Consider the following 18828-nt stretch of genomic DNA (forward strand, 5'->3'; position numbering starts at 1 on the left):
ATATATATACATACATGTATATATATACATACATGTATATATATACATACATGTATATATATACATACATGTATATATATACATACATGTATATATATATATACATACATGTATATATATACATACATGTATATATATACATACATGTATATATATATATACATACATATATACATACATATATATATATATACATACATATATATATACATACATATATATACATACATATATATATACATACATATATATATATACATACATATATATACATACATATATATACATACATATATACATACATATATATATACATATATATACATACATATATATATATACACATATATATACACTTATATACACATATATACATATATAACATATATATACATATAGATAGATACATATATATAGATACACATATATACATATATATATATACATACTTATTATATATACATATATATGCATATATGTACATAATTCTTAAAGGTTTTGGTTAAACAGAACTTACAGCATAACTTCGGAGACGCTGACATCCACGCGAACTGTTCTATCTTTAAACGCTGTTGTGATGAAACAGCCAAACGTTAATGCTGCCATGACGCTCAAAGAAAATGCAAAGAGCGAATTGGCTCTAGATAAGATGCTGTTCATTGTTTAAAAGAAAAAGTAGAATAAGAAGAATTAAATAGAAGGTAGTATGAGAAAGAGACACGATAAATGAACAAACGCCTCGGGCTTCACTGGTGCTGATATAACCCGGAAAATAATGATGGATGGTATACTTCCGGGTTGCATTTAAAAAAATAAAAGTAATTTAATTTGTTATCAGTCAAAAACAAAAATGATGGATTACGAAATGGTCATTTTAGTAGGAAAGTGTTAGTAAAATGGAGACAAGACAGTAAGTCCGATTTGAATGCGGATGTCACCTAAAGTTTGCAGATTTTCGAATTTGGACTAGCTGGAAAATAATGATGGATGGTATACTTCCGGGTTGCATTTAAAAAACTAAAAGTAAATTAATTTGTTATCAGTCAAAAACAAAAATGATGGATTACGAAATGGCAGTGGCGGGCAGTCAGGGCCTTCAAGGCCTTCTCTGCTGGCCTAAGAAATATCTGAATCATATTATATTTTATCCATCAATACTTATTATTCCAAATGGTCTGTTAGCTTCCTTTCATTGCTTTTCCCCCTGGTTGCACTGCTTCCTGATGTGTTTTCATATTGAAGCATTTAACCAATCACATTTCAGCTATTATTTGTTGCCAGGATCAGAAATCTGCCTCAAAGCCTTCACAATCAGTTCTGCGGCCTCTGCTGCATTAAACAAGACTGTTGCTTTTAACCAATCAGATTTTGAGTTGGCAACCCCACAATGGTTTTTCATAGGCGTTGGGATTTTGCTGGCTGGGACACGTCATTGCTTTCACCAACTATTATTGGCTTGCTACAGAGAGTAGGCGGGCCAAAGCCATAGTGAGGCAGGCAGAGATCGCAAACTCCACCCACAACGGCCGACGGAGCAAAACAAAGGGATTTTGTTGCAGATTTGCTCACAAAGCTATTTTCCAGACGGACTTTTCCAGAAAAAAATGGACATCATTAAGAAAGGGCGGTCAACTCCGAAGCTAGCAAGCCTGTTACAGCCGGAAAAAGGTTGTGTGCGCCACTTTCAGTGCGCTAACTTAGCTGCACAAGCAAATATATTGTTGTGTTGATTTAAAGCCATTTTCAAGACGGACTATGCCGAAAATATGACAGGACAGGCTCGACTTTCATCATTAGCTTCGATGGCGATAGAAAAGAAGGAAGAAAGAAAGGAGGATGGATATTGTGTACAGTTAAAAAAGATTTTTGGTGAGTATAATATGGCTATATTCCTAAATAATATTTCAATTGTGGGCCCGGTTCTGATATCTGAAAAGCTCCAGTGTTTGTATTTAATCACTAAATGCTGCTAGGAAGTGGATTTTACCAGTGGCGGGCCGTCAGGGCCTTCAAGGCCTTCTCTGCTGGCCTAAGAAATATCTGAATCATATTATATTTTGTCCATCAATACTTATTATTCCAAATGGTCTGTTAGCTTCCTTTCATTGCTTTTCCCCCTGGTTTCACTGCTTCCAGATGTGTGTTTTCATATTGAAGCATTTAACCAATCACATTTCAGCCATTGTTTGTTGCCAGATCAGATCTGCCTCAAAGCCTTCACAATCAGTTCTGCGGGCTCTGCTGTATTAAACTAGACTGTTGCTTTTAACCAATCAGATTTCGAGTTGGCAACCCCACAATGGTTTTTCATAGGCGTTGGCATTTTGCTGGCTGGGACACGTCATTGCTTTCACCAACTATTATTGGCTTGCTACAGAGAGTAGGCGGGCCAAAGCCATAGTGAGGCAGCCAGAGATCGCAAACTCCACCCACAATGGCCGACAGAGCAAAACAAATGGATTTTGTTGCAGATTTGCTCACAAAGCTATTTTCCAGACGGACTTTTCCAGAAAAAAATGGACATCATTAAGAAAGGGCGGTGAACTCCGAAGCTAGCAAGCCTGTTACAGCCGGGAAAAGGTTGTGTGCGCCACTTTCAGTGCGCTAACTTAGCTGCACAAGCAAATATATTGTTGTGTTGATTTAAAGCCATTTTCAAAACGGACAATGCCGAAAATATGACAGGACAGGCTCAACTTTCATCTTAGCTTCAATGGCGATAGGAAAGAAGGAAGAAAGAAAGGAGGATGGATATTGTGTACAGTTAAAAATAATTTTTGGTGAGTATAATATGGCTATATTCCTAAATAATATTTCAATTGTGGGCCCGGTTCTGATACCTGAAAAGCTCCAGTGTTTGTATTTAATCACTAAATGCTGCTAGGATGTGGATTTTACCCCAGTTGAATTTTTGCCGTTTCGCCATTGACGTCCATCGCTGTCTTTTCCCGAGGAAATCACCCCCCTGGCCTGGTTGTAATGTCTCAAAAGCTCCAGTATTTGTATTCAATCAATAAATGCTGCTAGGAAGTGGATTTTACCTAATTTTAGTGCATTTTTTTGTCATTCAACGTATGGACGTATCGACGTTCATCGCTGTCTTTTTACCGGGGAAATGATACTCCGGGCCCGGTTCTGATGTCTAAAAAGCTCCAGTATTTGTATTTAATCAATAAATGCTGTTTTCGGCTGGATTTTACCCCATTTTCGGGCAATGTTTTCCCGTACGCCATTGACGTTCATCGCTGTCTTTTCCCGGGACAATCGCCCCCCTGGCCTGGTTTTAACGTCTGAAAAGCTCCAGTATTTGTATTTAACCATGAAATGCTACTAGGAAGTGGATTTTACCTCATTTTAGTGCTTTTTTTTTGCTGTTTCACGTATGGACGTATCGACGTTCATCGCTGTCTTTTTACCGGGGAAATGATATCGCAGGTACGCGATTTATTGATTGTTTTCTATGTGTTGCAGCTGTAGCTGCAGTAGAGGTTTTATAGCCATAAAATAGTTTTTGAGGGTTGGATTGATACGTTGAAGGCGCTACCAGAAAATGCACGGACCGCCACTGCGAAATGGTCTTTTTAGTAGGAAAGTGTGAGTAAAATGGAGACAAGACCGTAAATCCGATTTGAATGCTGTTTTCACCCAAAGTTTGCAGATTTTCGAATGTAAACTCCAGTTTTTCAGAAAATCGATATTTGTACCAGGGTGTCGCATTTTTGAGGTCGGAAAAGTGCCACTTTGGGCCATTTTTTTCGTAGGGGGTCCGCTTGGGTCATTGCGCTAAGCAGCGCTCAAGCCACAATCCTTAACTCGTTCGATGCTTTTAAAGCAGAATTTGTTAGAGTTTTCGATCACCCAGTTGGGGTCAGAGAAGCAGGTAGCCACCTGCTGGACCTTTGTCAGGGCAGTATGTCTACTACACTATTCAATGCCGAATATTGGCAGCGAAATGTGGATTTGGTGACGCGGCATTGTGCGCAATTTTTCAAGGTGGCCTTTCCCCCGAGGACGTGCTGGACGATCTATTCGCTTTAGCCATCCGGCTGGATAATCGTCTGCGTGAGCATGAACGTATTGTGGAATACTGGGACCCCCGGAGACCTTCCACGGGGAACTGCACCACGGCTGCGGGGCTTGACGCTGCCCCATCTCCGTCGATCTCAGCACTGGAGCGGTCCTCCAACTCGACGACACAGTGGGGCCCATGCAACTCGACGGTGGACATCTCCCATCAGCGGCGCAACAGAGGAAAAATAGACCTGGATTGTGCTTTTAGTGCGGCGTGCCAGGCCACCTGGTGGGCAGTTGTGAAGCACTGCGCTCACGCCACCGTGCTACAACCCCCCACAAGATTTCTCGCACCGGGGAAGAGAGGACAAGGACGACCAAGGATTCAGAACTTCACGTGACGGGGGTCCGGCACGTCGGGGAATTTGGGACAGCAGCGGTGTAGTAAGAGGCTGCAACTATCCGCGGTAGTGTCTTTTGGGGGAAAGAACAGATGAGTGTTTTATCGACTTGTCCATGGTTACCGCGATTGAATGCCCATTGACTAAACTTCCTGTGACTAAGAGCATGTGTGATCTCGATGGGGGAGTTCTGGCGGATGTAAGTAATGTAACTACCCCACTCAGTGTTAAATTATCTAGAAACCATAGTGAGGTCCGCCGCTTCCTAGTGATGCAGTGTAAGTCAGCCCCAATCATTTTAAGCCTTCTTTGGTTGTAGATGCACAACCCTCATATAGATTGGGCCAGATTGCAAGTGGAGTCCTGATTGTTTGAAATCTGCATCATCATTTCCCTGTAAGCTGCAGTCAACCCCTAGCCCTGTCGATTTCGCAAACGTGCCACACAAATATCATGATATCTTGCAAGTTTTTAGTGTGGAACAATCCAAGTCGCTCTCTCCGCACCGTCCAACCCTGTGATTGCGCCACAGAGTTAATGCCGGGCGCACCGTTGCCTGGTTCTAGGTTGTACCAGGTATCTAAGCCTGAACAAAAGGCATTGGTGGAGTATATCTCCTCGTCATTAGCTGCTAGTCTGATTCGCCTGTCTTCGTCATTGCAAGCGGCGGGGGTTTTCTTTGTCGAGAAGAATGACGGGTGTCTTAGGCCCTGTGTCGATTACCGCGGTCTAAATGACATTACTGTTAAAAACTGATAGGTTTACCAATAGGCATTCCTAAATGCACGCACAAATAAAGAGAAAAGACAATCTTCTGGATTTTTCTTGCAAGGGGAAGCGAAACGGTGAGGTTAAGTCCCCGCTTCATTCTGGCCTCACACACTTCTTTTCTTGTTTATTCACTTCAAGGACCCAAATTACAATGGACGTCTCAGCTCTCAAGGGAAGGGTGGGAAACAGAAATGAGATGTCAATATAGTCAAAACAAATGAAGGTTTGATAGTCATGTGCAGCTCAAGGTGTTTTGAATCTTCTTTGTTTAGTCCACTCTATGCAGTTCAAGGCGTTTTGGTGTTTAGTCTACCTCAGGTTCTCAGGAGCAAAGCATTTACTTTGTTGCAAGCAACCATATAATAATAACATGAAACTAAGATTAATAGTAAAGCAAAGCATTCTTCATTGCAAGCAAATATATAATCATCAAATATATAATTCCTCCCATCAGCTGTCAGGCTCTTTAACAAAACAAATGGCTGAGTGTTAAGACCTACTGTATGTATACATGTACATCTATGTGTATGTATGTATATGTATATATGTATGAATATGTATGTATGCATATATATGTATGTATGTGTATATATATATATATATATATATATATATATATATATATATATATATATATATATATATATATATATATATATATATATACACATGCATACATACATATATATATATATATATATATATATATATATATATATATATATATATATAGTTTGGAGTGTGAGAGATTGAGGTTGTGGACGGGTGTCTTTTATACTGATAATGAGTTCAAACAGATGCTATTAATACAGGTAACGAGTGGAGACCTCGTTAGACCTAGTTAGAAGAACTTGGACCTCTTTAACAGCCATGAATCTCGCTTGTTTGTAGGTGACCAAATACTTATTCTCCACTCTAATTTGGAAATAAAATCTTTAAAAATCTAACAATGTGATTTTCAGTTTTTTCCTCCTCCACATTCTGTCTATCATGGTTGAGGTTTACCCCTGTTGACAATTACAGGCCTCTCTAATCTTTTCAAGTAGGAGAACTTGTACAATTGGTGGTTGACTAAATACTTATTTGCCCCACTGTATATATCAAGCGGAGGGGAACTATTTTCACTGTGAGTACAGTATTTGAAGTATTTACAATTTATATATATAAATTATATTTAGACATTATTTAATATTGTAATAATATTTTCACATGCTTAACTGTAATATTTAACAAATACACTTCGTTATAATTGTAGTAGTGTACTTGTATTTTTGTATAGGCGTTAAAACATATAGTATGGTAGCAGTGGCGGGCCATCAGGGCCTTCAAGGCCTTCTCTGCTGGCCTAAGAAATATCTGAATCATATTATATTTTGTCCATCAATACGTACTTATTATTCCAAATGGTCTGTTAGCTTCCTTTCATTGCTTTTCCCCCTGGTTGCACTGCTTCCAGATGTGTGTTTTCATATTGAAGCATTTAACCAATCACATTTCAGCCATTATTTGTTGCCAGATCAGATCTGCCTCAAAGCCTGCACAATCAGTTCTTGCGGGCTCTGCTGCATTAAACTAGACTGTTGCTTTTAACCAATCAGATTTCGAGTTGGCAACCCCACAATGATTTTTCATAGGCGTTAGCATTTTGCTGGCTGGGATATGTCATTGCTTTCACAAACTATGATTGGCTAGTAGGCGGGCCAAAGCAGTACCTAGGCAGCCGAGATCGCAAACTCCACCCACTATGGCCGACAGAAGCAAAAACAAATAGATTCTGTTTGCTCACAAAGCTATTTTCCAGACGGAAAAATTGACATCATTAAGAAAGGGCGGTCAACTCCGAAGTTAGCAAGCCTGTTACAGCCGGGAAAATGGTGTGTGCGGCACTTTCAGTGTGCTAACTTAGCTCCACAAGCAAATAGTATATTGTTGTTTTGATTTAAAGCCATTTTCAAAACGGACTATGCCAGAAATATGACAGGACAGGCTCGACTTTCATCATTAGCTTCGATGGCGATAGGAAAGAAGGAAGAAGGAAAGGAGGATGGATATTGTGTAAAAAGGATTTTTGGTGAGTAAAATATGGCCATATTCCTAAATAATATTTCAATTGTGGGCCAAGTTCTGATATCTGAAAAGCTCCAGTGTTTGTATTCAATCAATAAATGATGCTAGGAAGTGGATTTTACCTAATTTTAGTGCATTTTTTGTCATTTCACGTATGGACGTATCGACATTCATCGCTGTCTTTTTACCGGGGAAATGATACTCCGGGCCCGGTTCTGATGTCTAAAAAGCTCCAGTATTTGTATTTAATCAATAAATGCTGTTTTCGGCTGGATTTTACCCCATTTTCGGGCAATGTTTGCCCGTACGCCATTGACGTTCATCACTGTCTTTTCCCGGGAAAATCACCCCCTAGCCTGGTTTTAATGTCTGAAAAGCTCCAGTATTTGAATTTAATCATGAAATGCTGCTAGGAAGTGGATTTTACCCCATTTTTGTGCATTAATTTATTGATTCTTTTTTTATGTGTTGCAGCTTTAGCTGCAGTAGAGGTTTTATAGCCATAAGATATTTTTTGAGGGTTGGATTGATACGTTGAAGGCGCTACCAGAAAATGCACCGCCCGCCACTGATATATATATATATATATATATATATATATATATATATATATATATATATATATATATATATATATATATATATATATCAGTGGCGGGCGGTGCATTTTCTGGGCCGTCAGGGCCTTCAAGGCCTTCTCTGCTGGCCTAAGAAATATCTGAACGTAACTTACACTTATTTAGGTCTTTTGCCGATTAAACGTAGCTTATGGAGAAGCACCATCAATTTCGTCACACGCAGTTTCTGCGTGTGATGACAAGTAGGCTTTTGTGTTGTGATAATGATGACAGGGCCTATGTCCGATTATTATTATTATTATTATTATTATATATTATATTACATATCACATTTCAGCCATTATTTTTTGCCAGGATCAGAAATCTTCCTCAAAGCCTTCACAATCAGTTCTGCGGGCTCTGCTGCATTAAACAAGACTGTTGCTTTTAACCAATCAGATTTCGAGTTGGCAACACCACAATGCTTTTTCGCAGGCATTGCCATTTTGCTGGCTTAGGGATACGTCATTGCTTTCACCAATTATGATTGGCTAGCTATAGAGTAGGCGGGCCAAAGCCAGAGTGAGGCAGCCAGAGATCGCAAACTCCACCCACAATGGCCGACGGAGGAAAACAAATGGATTTGGTTGCAGATTTGCTCACAAAGCTATTTTCCAGACGGACTTTTCCAGAAAAAATGGACATCATTAAGAAAGGGCGGTCAACTCCGAAGCTAGCAAGCCTGTTACAGCCGGGAAAGGGTGTGTGCGCCACTTTCAGTGCGCTAACTACGAGAGAGCTATCAAACTGTATTTGGAGCAAGCTGCACAAGCAAATATATTGTTGTGTTGATTTAAAGCCATTTTCACGACGGACTATGTCAGAAACACGACAGGACAGGCTCGACTTTCATCATTAGCTTCGATGGCGATAGAAAAGAAGGAAGAAAGAAAGGAGGATGGATATTGTGTATAGTTAAAAATGATTTTTGGTGAGTAAAATACGGCTATATTCCTAAATAATATTTCAATTGTTGGCCCGGTTCTGATATCTGAAAAGCTCCAGTATTTGTATTTAAGCTTCAGTGTTTGTATTTAATCACTAAATGCTGCTAGGAAGTGTTTACCCCATTTCAGTGCAATTTCTGCTGTTTCGCCATTGACGTCCATCGCTGTCTTTTCCCGTGAAAATGACCCCCCTGGCCCGGTTGTAATGTCTGAAAAGCTCCAGTATTTGTATTTAATCAATAAATGCTGTTTTTGGCTGGATTTTACCCATTTTCGGGCAATGTTTGCCCGTACGCCATTGACGTTCATCACTGTATTTTCCCGTGAAAATCACCCCCCTGGCCCGGTTGTAATGTCTGAAAAGGTCCAGTATTTGTATTTAATCATTAAATGCTGCTAGGAAGTGGATTTTACCCCATTTTAGTGCATTTATTGCCGTTTCGAGTATGGACGTATATGGACGTATCGACGTTCATCGCTGTCTTCTTCCCGGGGAAATGATACTCCGGGCCCGGTTCTGATGTCTAAAAAGATCCAGTATTTGTATTTAATCCATAAATGCTGTTTTCGGCTGGATTTGACCCATTTTCGGGCAATGTTTGCCTGTACGCCATTGACGTTCATCGCTGTCTGTTCCCGGGAAAATCACCCCCCTGGCCTGGTTGTAATGTCTGAAAAGCTCCAGTATTTAATCATTAAATGCTGCTAGAAAGTGGATTTTACCCCATTTTTGTGCATTGATTTATTGATTATTTTTTATGTGTTGCAGCTGTAGCTGCAGTAGAGGTTTTATAGCCATAAAATAGTTTTTGAGGGTTTGATTGATTCGTTGAAGGCGCTACGAGAAAATACACGGACCGCCACTGATATATATATATAGTCAAAGCTGGATTGCCTCGACAATAATCTTCATACAGAGGAAGCAGCAAAACACGTGGTAGTTTTTGACTCCCGGCCGGTGGAGGTTATCTGGAAGGGAGGCCTCATCTCGACCGCTCTCAAAATGGCCGCTGCTCGCTCCGCTTCCTTTGTTCTTGGCTAGCCCCCACCCTTCCTAAGAAGGGGGGGAGCGGACGGACAGAGCTAGCGTCCACGTGGAGGTCCCCCAACCAGATACGCCGTCCGAACGGTCGGGGAAGATATTTAATAGAAGTAGGCGGAGACAAACTTTAGGCGGGAACACGAAAGGGGTGTGTTATATACAAAGTGATGACAGGCCTTGACCTGTAGGTGTCAGTAAAAATTCTACTCTAGTGACTTTAAATTCATAAGAGTGCAGAAGGGTGCAAGATTAAATATAAGAATACAATTCATATTTCACATTTATATATATATATATATATATATATATATATATATATATATATATATATATATATATATATATATATATATATATATATATCAGCAACACGCTTATTTATTTATATATTTATTCATGAATGTATTTATTAACTTACTTATTACCTATCTATTTATGTCTACAATTCCTTTCCTGTATCTGCATTCTCACCCTCTTGCTACTGTGACAATGAAATTTCCCGAATACGGGATGAATAAAGTTATCCAATCCAATCCAATGTAAAACTAATAATCCTCTAGTAATAATGAGCAAAGTTTAATAGTAAAGTGTTGGAATAATGATTCAAACCTTTTAAATCATTATTAGTAATATTTAATTAAAAAAGGAAAAACATCTTTCAACAAACTCTGCCTACAACTTGCAAGGAGATGCAATGCGACGCCGTCTTAGTCCACAGTGCATTCTGAATTGCAGTAACTGAATCATTGTATTTAATCGCGACACTCGAAAAACATGGTTATGTAATCAGTACAATAACACCCTCGCTGGTTAGAAAAACAACAGTGTGAGGAATGCTTTCAAGGTAAACAAAGCAAAGCCGTATTTTCAAACAATAATGCGATTATCGCCATCTTCTGCTGGAGTCCCGTCAAAACAGTCCCGTTGTGTTCTGCCGAAAAGCGTGTGTGAAAACAATGTGTCCTCGAGCTGTGGGGCCTTGAGGAGACGATGTGGAGGAAAAGTGTCCATGGTTCCATGAATTGGTTTATAGCCTTATTACTTATTGAAAAATGCTTACAACACATATAGAATATTCCATAATAATTCTAACATAAAGTAAAGCATTCTTCATTGCAAGCAAATATATAATAATGTAAAACTAATAATCCCAACAAAAACAAATATCCCCTTCCTTTGCTGGACTCTGTTTGCGCCATTATCATCGGCTACCACCTTTACTAAATTGGATTTACGAAATGCTTACCATCTGGTCAGAATTAGAGAGAGAGATGAGTGGAAGACAGCTTTCAAGAGCCCACTGGGGCATTTCGAGTGCTTAGTTATGCCTTTTGGCGGTGCTCGGATGATTCGCTGAAAGACGTTTCGCCGACGGACGTTTGACAGAGGGACAGGTCGCCGAATGGACGTTCCACCGAACGGTCAATAGGCCGAACGGCCGCTCAGCCGAGCGGAAGTTTCGCCGGCGCGCTCGCCCCGCCCCCGGATCGTGTGTGTACAAGTTTTTCAACCTCGGCCCGCGGGCCATTTACGGCCGTTACAGATAACATTAATTTAGGAATAACAAGGGCATGTACTGCCTGCCCCCCGCAATAATAAGGGCATGTACTGCCCCCCGCTGGGCATATTTCTAAATACAAGTACACGGCATATAATGACAGCAATCATGTTAAATCCATCCATAAAACAGCATTTAATGATCAAATACAAATACTGGAGCTCTTTGGACATTAGAACCGAGCCCAGGGAAGTGAATTCCTTGGTAAAATATCGCGACGATGTCAAAATGCTCTCAAATTCGGTCAAATCCAGCCGAAAACAGCGTTTAATGATTAAATACAAATACTAGTATTTGTATATACACAATACTAGTATTGTATTTATTACTAGTATTTTATTTAAAAGAAGACAAAGGAAATTCACATATTCTTCGTTGTTTTCCTTTTTTTGCTTGGTATTCTCATAGGTATCGTCTATACAGACTCGATATCCGATGCGCGTTGTGAGGCAACGGAGCTAGACGTCGTCGCTTGTCGGCCATTTTAAGAACAGGGCCGTTCGCCAAACGGCTCAAAATGCTCTCAAATTCGGTCAAATCCAGCCGAAAACAGCGTTTAATGATTAAATACAAATACTACTATTTGTATATACAATACTAGTATTTGTATTTGATCATTAAACACATTTTGAGCCGTTTGGCGAATGGTCGTATATAGACGTTTTTTTGCCTTATCGCGACATTTTACCGAGGAATTCACTTCCCTGGGCTCGGTTCTAATGTCCAAAGAGCTCCAGTATTTGTATTTGATCATTAAATGCTGTTTTATGGATGGATTTAACATGATTGCTGTCATTATATGCCGTGTACTTGTATTTAGAAATATGCCCAGCAGGGGGCAGTACATGCCCTTATTATTGCGGGGGGCAGGCAGTACATGCCCTTGTTATTCCTAAATGAATGTTATCTGTAACAGCCGTAAATGGACCGCGGGCCGAGGTTGAAAAACTTGTACACACACAATCCGGGGGCGGGACGAGAGCGCTGGCGAAACTTCGGCCGATTGACCGTTCGGTGGAACGTCCATTCGGCGACCTGTCCCTCTGTCAAACGTCCGTCGGCGAAACGTCTTTCAGCGAATCATCCGGCCACGCCTTTTGGCCTCACTAACGCACCAGCCGTGTTTCAGAGCCTTATCAATGTTGGATGTTTTTTCTTTCGTTTAAGTGGACGACATTCAATTTTTTTGCGGAATTTGTAAGAACATCGTCAACATGTCCGACTGGTTTTGCGGCATCTACTGGAGAATAAGTTATTTGTTAAGGCCGAGAAGTGTGATTTTCACTGCGAGTCCCTTCAGTTTTTGGGCTTTATTTTTGAGAAGAGCCAGCTTCGCCCCGACCCCCAAGTTCCGCAAAGACCTCCAAAGATTCCTTGGGTTTGCCAACTTCTCCTAATATCTCAGCGTTTTTGGTGGCTGGGCCTACGCAAGGACGTTATGGACTATGTCTCGGCCTGTTCAGTTTGCACCCCTTCCAAGTCTGGGCGTCAGGATCCAGCGGGATTACTCCGTCCCTTACCCATCCCGTCCCGCCCGTGGTCCCACATCGCACTGGACTTTGTCGTTGGCCTTCCTCGCTCCAGGGGACATAGTGCCATTCTGACGGTGGTCAACCGCTTCTCGAAGATGGCGCACTTCATCGCGCTCCCAAAGCTGCCCTCAGCCCTGGAGACTACCGACCTATTGGTAACCCACGTATTCAGGATTCATGGATCTCCCGTGCGACCTCGTGTCTGACAGAGGGCCCCAGTTTGTCTCCCGAGTCTGAGAAGCGTTTTGCAAGGCCCTCAGAGCTACTACTAGCCGCTCGTCCTCCTATCATCCACAGTCCAACGGGCAGACAAAAAGGACCAACCAGGAGCTAGAGGGAGCCCTCCGCTGCGTCTTAACGGGACCCGGGTTCCTGGTCCTTGCACCTCCCGTGGATCTAATATGCACACAATACCCTGGTCTGCTCGGCCACTGGAAGATCGCCCTCCATGTGTGTGTACAGTTTCCAGCCGCCGCTGTTCCCAAGCCAGGAGGCTCAGGTGGTGGTGCCGTTGATCCCAATCCACCTTCGCCGGGTCCACAAGGTCTGGAAGGACACTCGGTCCGCGCTAGTTCACAAGCTTCCCAGTTCCATGAGGGTTCATCCGGTGTTTCAGGTCTCCCTGATCAAGGCGGTGTCCTCCTGTCCTCTGAACCCTCCGCCTGCACCTCCTCCCCCTCGTCTGGTTGATGGTGGCCCCGTGTATACCGTGCAGGCCATTCACGACTCCCGTAGGCGGGGCAGGAGGTTGAGGTATCTGGTCGGCTGGAACGGGTATGGCCCTGAGGAGCGTTCCTGGATCCCACCTACTGGATCTGCGACCCGTCGCTCTTGGCGAGGTTCCACTCTCCATTCTACAAAACCAGGTGGTCTGCCAGGGGGCCTCCGTTGAGGGGGGTACTGTCATGTTCTGTCACCACGGTAACAGTTGTGTTTCAGAATGGGCCAGCGAGGTGGGCGGGGTCAACACACCTGCAACTGATGAATCCCGCTGGCATTTATGGACGCCTGCCACAACCAGCCTTTGCCGGAGTATTGCAAAGTATCCCTTATGCTTACACCTCCTTGAGACTCTTGACACCGGTATTCCGTGATTTATAATTCAGTCGCCGACCCCGTCGTGCTTTGTTATATTTTGATTCCTAGTGTATTCTCCGACTTTGTCAAAAAAAATCTAAAGCCTTTATTGTCCTTATACACAGCTGCGTATAAACAAAATTGATGGTGCTACTCCACAAAGTGCGTATGTTGACTCCCAGGCTCAAACGACCAAAACAATGGAAAGTCCTCCGGATCTTCCCAAGGGAGCGGTGTGAACCACACTGTGAGAAGTCAAAACAAGTGAGATTCCTCCGGATCTTCCCAAGGGAGCGGTGTGAACCACAGTGTGAGGAGTCGACAGTCTCCATATTCCAGCTGTCCAAGAGGAGTGACCTTCACGTTGTTTAGGCTAACTCAGGCGCGAGCATTTACACGGTTGCAAGCAGATGTACTAAAATGACTTTTCTAATGTTAATAAGCTAAGTAAAGCAAAGCGTTCTTCATTGCGAGCAAATATATTATATTGTGAGACTAATAAGCTAAGTAAAGCAAAGCGTTCTTCATTGTGAGCAAATATATAATAATGTAAGACTAATAACCCTAACACTGCTCTTCTGGTTTTCCTCGTCGATCGATGAGAGTCCCTGCATTGTGGATTTTGTGTAGAGGGCCCCGAAGCCACGAATAACCCCCTGATCCATAGGTTGAATAATGGAAATGTTGTTGGGGGTCAGGAACTCCACTTGAACCCCTTCATAATGGAAGTCGGTTGATGTCCTCCTGCACAGTCCATTAGGAGGTGGACCTTGAAGGGCAGCTCCCTTTCAGTGAGGTACAGCTTTGCATCCGGGATGAAACTGTTTAAGAATCAGTCCTTTCTGAGAGCTTTTGTGATCAAGGCATTGTTGTTGTTCATCCAGTCACAGAGCGCAAGGCTTTTGTTCTTGTTTTTTACAGCATGAGGATGATCGAACTTGTCGATTAAGGCTGGCTTTAACGTGAAGCCAGCAGTATTTCCACACATGATAAGTGTAATAACTTTGCAGGTTATATAACTGTTAATATATCCATAACAGCAATAGACGGCGGAGCCAGGATTTAACACACGTGTAGCTCTTTATTGCCACTCTCCAACAACACACACACAAAACAAACCGGACACACAACACTACTACGTCCCGGTTACGCTGTGCTACCCCACGGCTCCAGGTGGCGTGGTTAAACACTCTTCCATAACCCGAGGCAACTATCATTATCAATATATTACAATAAGCATCAAGCGAGCCTTGTGAACCTTGAACCTTGGGACTTTCATTTCATTTTTGAATAAGAATGTCCGGGAAGGCATCCTCTTCCAAAAAAGACCAGTCTCACTGACAGGTTCACCAATAAGCATTGCCCAAATGCACGCGCAAATAAAGAGGAGAAGATAGTCTTCTGGAATTTTTCTTGTGCAAGGAGAAGGAACCGTTGAGGCCAAGTCCCAACACCATTCTGACCTTACACATATATGTTTATTACATTTGTTTATTACAATGTATGTCTCAACTCTCAGGGGAGGGGTGGAAACAGAAGTGGGACGTCAATAGTCAAAACAAATGAAGGTCTGGAAGTCTTGTGGAGTCTGTGATGGATGCAGGTGCAGTTCCCAGATCAGATTCGCAGCACTACAATGTGTTCTAGATCCTCTTTGTTTAGACAAATTAATGTTAGGAGCAAAGCATTTATTTCGTTGCAAGCAAATATATAATAATATGAAACTAATAATGATGGGCAAAGTAAGTAAATGTATAATAAAAATATGAAATAAAATCCTGACTTTCCCTCCTTTTTATTATATATTTGCACACAATCTAATGCCCTTAATGAAACTTAATAATTATTTTTTACGACAAATATAATTCCACCCTGGGAGATTTGCATGTCTGCTCTTTACCCGAATTTCCCTTACTTGCAGGTCAGGTCTGAAAAAGGAAGAACAAAATCACTGTCATCCAATTCACTTTCATATTGATCATAGTCACGGCCAACAATGCTCTCACCAATAGGCGGTCTAATAAGTGGATACAATTGTTGCAATTTGGAATTTGTTAGGGCAGTTGCAGTAACTATAAGTTGGTTTAGCAAAGATCGTAAGCAGGGGATAAGACAACACCCAGACAATGTCAAAGTAGTAGCAAAAACAGTCATTGAGATCACCAGAGGAGGCCAAATCTTGAGACTTGCCGAAATTGTTATCCCACCAGTCTGCCCATGCGAACAATTCCTCTCTAGAATCCCTCTTTATATTCCGGTTCAGGGTCTGCAGGCTTTCATTGGCTATGGTTGGGGACCCATCGGGTGAGGTGTTGTTGGGAATAAAATTGCATCATTGATCTCCAAACATTGAACACACGCCACCTTGCTCCACCAGAAGCATATCAACTGCTTAGCAGTCCTGGAAAGCCATGAGACTGGTGGCTGCCAGCTATTCCCTCATTGCTACAAATCCCTGCTTCGTATAATTTCCAAGATTTTTGGACATTGTAATGGATGTTGTTTATCCAATCCATATTTTATTTGGAGTAACCCAAAGTAAAATAACCTGCTTCAATTTGTTTAGCCAACTAAGACTTATCTGGTATGCCTCATCATTGTCGCCATCCCTCCATGAGGCCCAAAGCCGTCGGGAGAGCCCAGCTGCCAATTGTATCTGCTTGACTGTAGATGGAATGTTTTTCCATCTACAGTGAAAGCAAAGCACATAGTCATGTTGCTTTTTGACAGGAGTCATATAATTTATATGCACCACACCACCATCATAGGTCAAAATGTGGAATCAGTGGCGCAGTCTGTCTTGCAACATAGGTACTCAGACCCTGACCTGTAAGGTTCGAAACAGGTAAAGTTGGCAAAGGCAATATTATTGGAAAAAAATGGCTTGTCATTTACTGTTTTCGTAAAAGATAGACACCGTTTCATTTTTTTTTACAAGCAGGACACAAGTTTTGTTTTGTATAAATCATTTTCTCCAAAGAATGGTGATTGAAGTAGTCTTATATGTGGCAGGCAAATCATTGTTTGGGTGTTCATTCTCCAAGGGATGTCATCTTGAATTCATGTTTGGAAATCACGTTCAGTCGGAAATCAGGTCTTGTTGTCCCACTGTATTTTATTTTGCCCATCTCAGTTTTACTCATCTTGTCGGGCATTTTATCCCTTCGTAAGAATGTTGAGTCTCAATTGAAACACTCACTTTTTTTGCATATGGAGACAATAAATCCAATATAAAAGAGATCACTGTTGCAAATGTCATTGCTCCCAGAGCAATAATCTTTCTAATCAATAGTGGAGTGGTTATCTCGTTCATTTCCTTTTATTTCATCAGAAAGTTTTTCTCTCCTGTCTCCTCAAACGTTTCAACTGAGGTAACCTTCTAACAGTGTGAAAGGTGGATCCACATCCCACTCTTGGCTATTTTCATGTCTGCTGGTTGGTCAGCAACACTTGGTATGGACCTTCCCACTTTTGCTCGTGCCAGTGCATCTTCTTTATGCTGCAGGAGAGCACCCAGCCTCCTGGCACCACTGTTGGTCTGTTACCTGTTGGGAAGCACAATCTCCTTCTGCTAACCTAAATTTGATGCGTTTCTTTAAAGATTTCCCAATATAGCCAAATTTGCCTCATCATCTAATTCCCATTACGAACTGAATAATGGCAATTTGTATTGTCTACCATATAAAATGTGTCGACAAATTTCAACCTGTTTGAAGAAAACATCTACAATAAATAGACAATACTTCTTCCTCTCATTGTCATTTAATTTGATAATATCCATATGGAGTCTTTCCAATGGATATATTGATTTTGGAGATTGACCACGCCTTGGTATTGCCCTGGGGATTATGTGGAGCACAGATCAAACAATCCCTTCCAAAAGATTTTTATGTTTAGAAAACAAATTAACCCAAAAGTTGCATGCTGACGTTGCACTCAGCCCGACATCCCCCTTATGAGACATGAGACTTCCCATGATTCAATATAGCAGCTATTGGCGTTTGTTTCTTTTCGACCTCGTACTTACAACGCCACGTGCTCTTTTTTTGTCCTGGAGGATTTATTCGATAAAGACACGGAAAACTGAAAATGGGATCCCAGGTCAGTTCTCAATACATCGTTTATTTTCAAGAGAAAAGACAAAGACTTTCGTGTTCAGACTCCATTTAAAGGTCCCCCTCCCGCAGTCCAAAGTGGGTGTGTTTCGTTTACCTCTTTGGACCACTAGATTGTAGTAGTGAGTAGACTATGTGTTTCAAGATAAGCGTGGGGTGTGTAACAAATAGAAGACTTGAATGATAAAGGAAAAGAATATATGATTACTGCGAATAATGTCAATAGGGTTATAGTCTGATGAGAGTATAATTTAAATATATAACACAGTCCACCCAAGATAGTTTATCTTCAAATTTAGTGTCCCCTCAGTGCTTGCAAAATTCCCATTTTGGAGAGAAGCATATTTGTTTGTCCACACCTTAAGTTTCAAATTTGGACTTTGCCTAACTTCATTTCATTAAAATTTCATATGATAAAATATTTCTGCCATAATCTGTCACTGCCATCCCTGAAAATGGTTTATTGGCAATTTCAGAAATTTTCAGAAAATGTGCTAGTCCTAGACGTCTTGGGAGCCGTTCAACCGTGCCATCGCTGTGAGCAGTGGACGATAGTGCCGGGAGAAGAGGCAACGCTCCAGACCAAGCATTCCATCATTGTTATGGGAGCGTGAGATCTCTCCCCGGTCAGAGGGAGGATCTGTGGGGGGGTCCTGCAGGGTGCAACAGGAGAGTTGTGTGCTACAATGT

General features: G+C 41.5%; 1 protein-coding gene across 1 annotated transcript in view; it reads right to left on the reverse strand.

Annotated features, from left to right (window-relative positions):
* The window catches only part of spcs3 (signal peptidase complex subunit 3), a 59356-nt gene extending 58579 nt beyond the window's left edge, over nucleotides 1-777 (reverse strand). The window contains exon 1 of the mRNA XM_077605149.1: nucleotides 518-777. Within this exon, the coding sequence (XP_077461275.1) occupies nucleotides 518-660 (143 nt within the window). The 5' untranslated portion in view covers nucleotides 661-777. The remainder of the gene's footprint in view (nucleotides 1-517) is intronic.
* Between the last annotated feature and the right edge of the window lie 18051 nt (nucleotides 778-18828).

Source organism: Stigmatopora argus, chromosome 7, assembly GCF_051989625.1.
Source record: "Stigmatopora argus isolate UIUO_Sarg chromosome 7, RoL_Sarg_1.0, whole genome shotgun sequence".
Classification (NCBI taxonomy): Eukaryota; Metazoa; Chordata; class Actinopteri; order Syngnathiformes; family Syngnathidae; genus Stigmatopora; species Stigmatopora argus.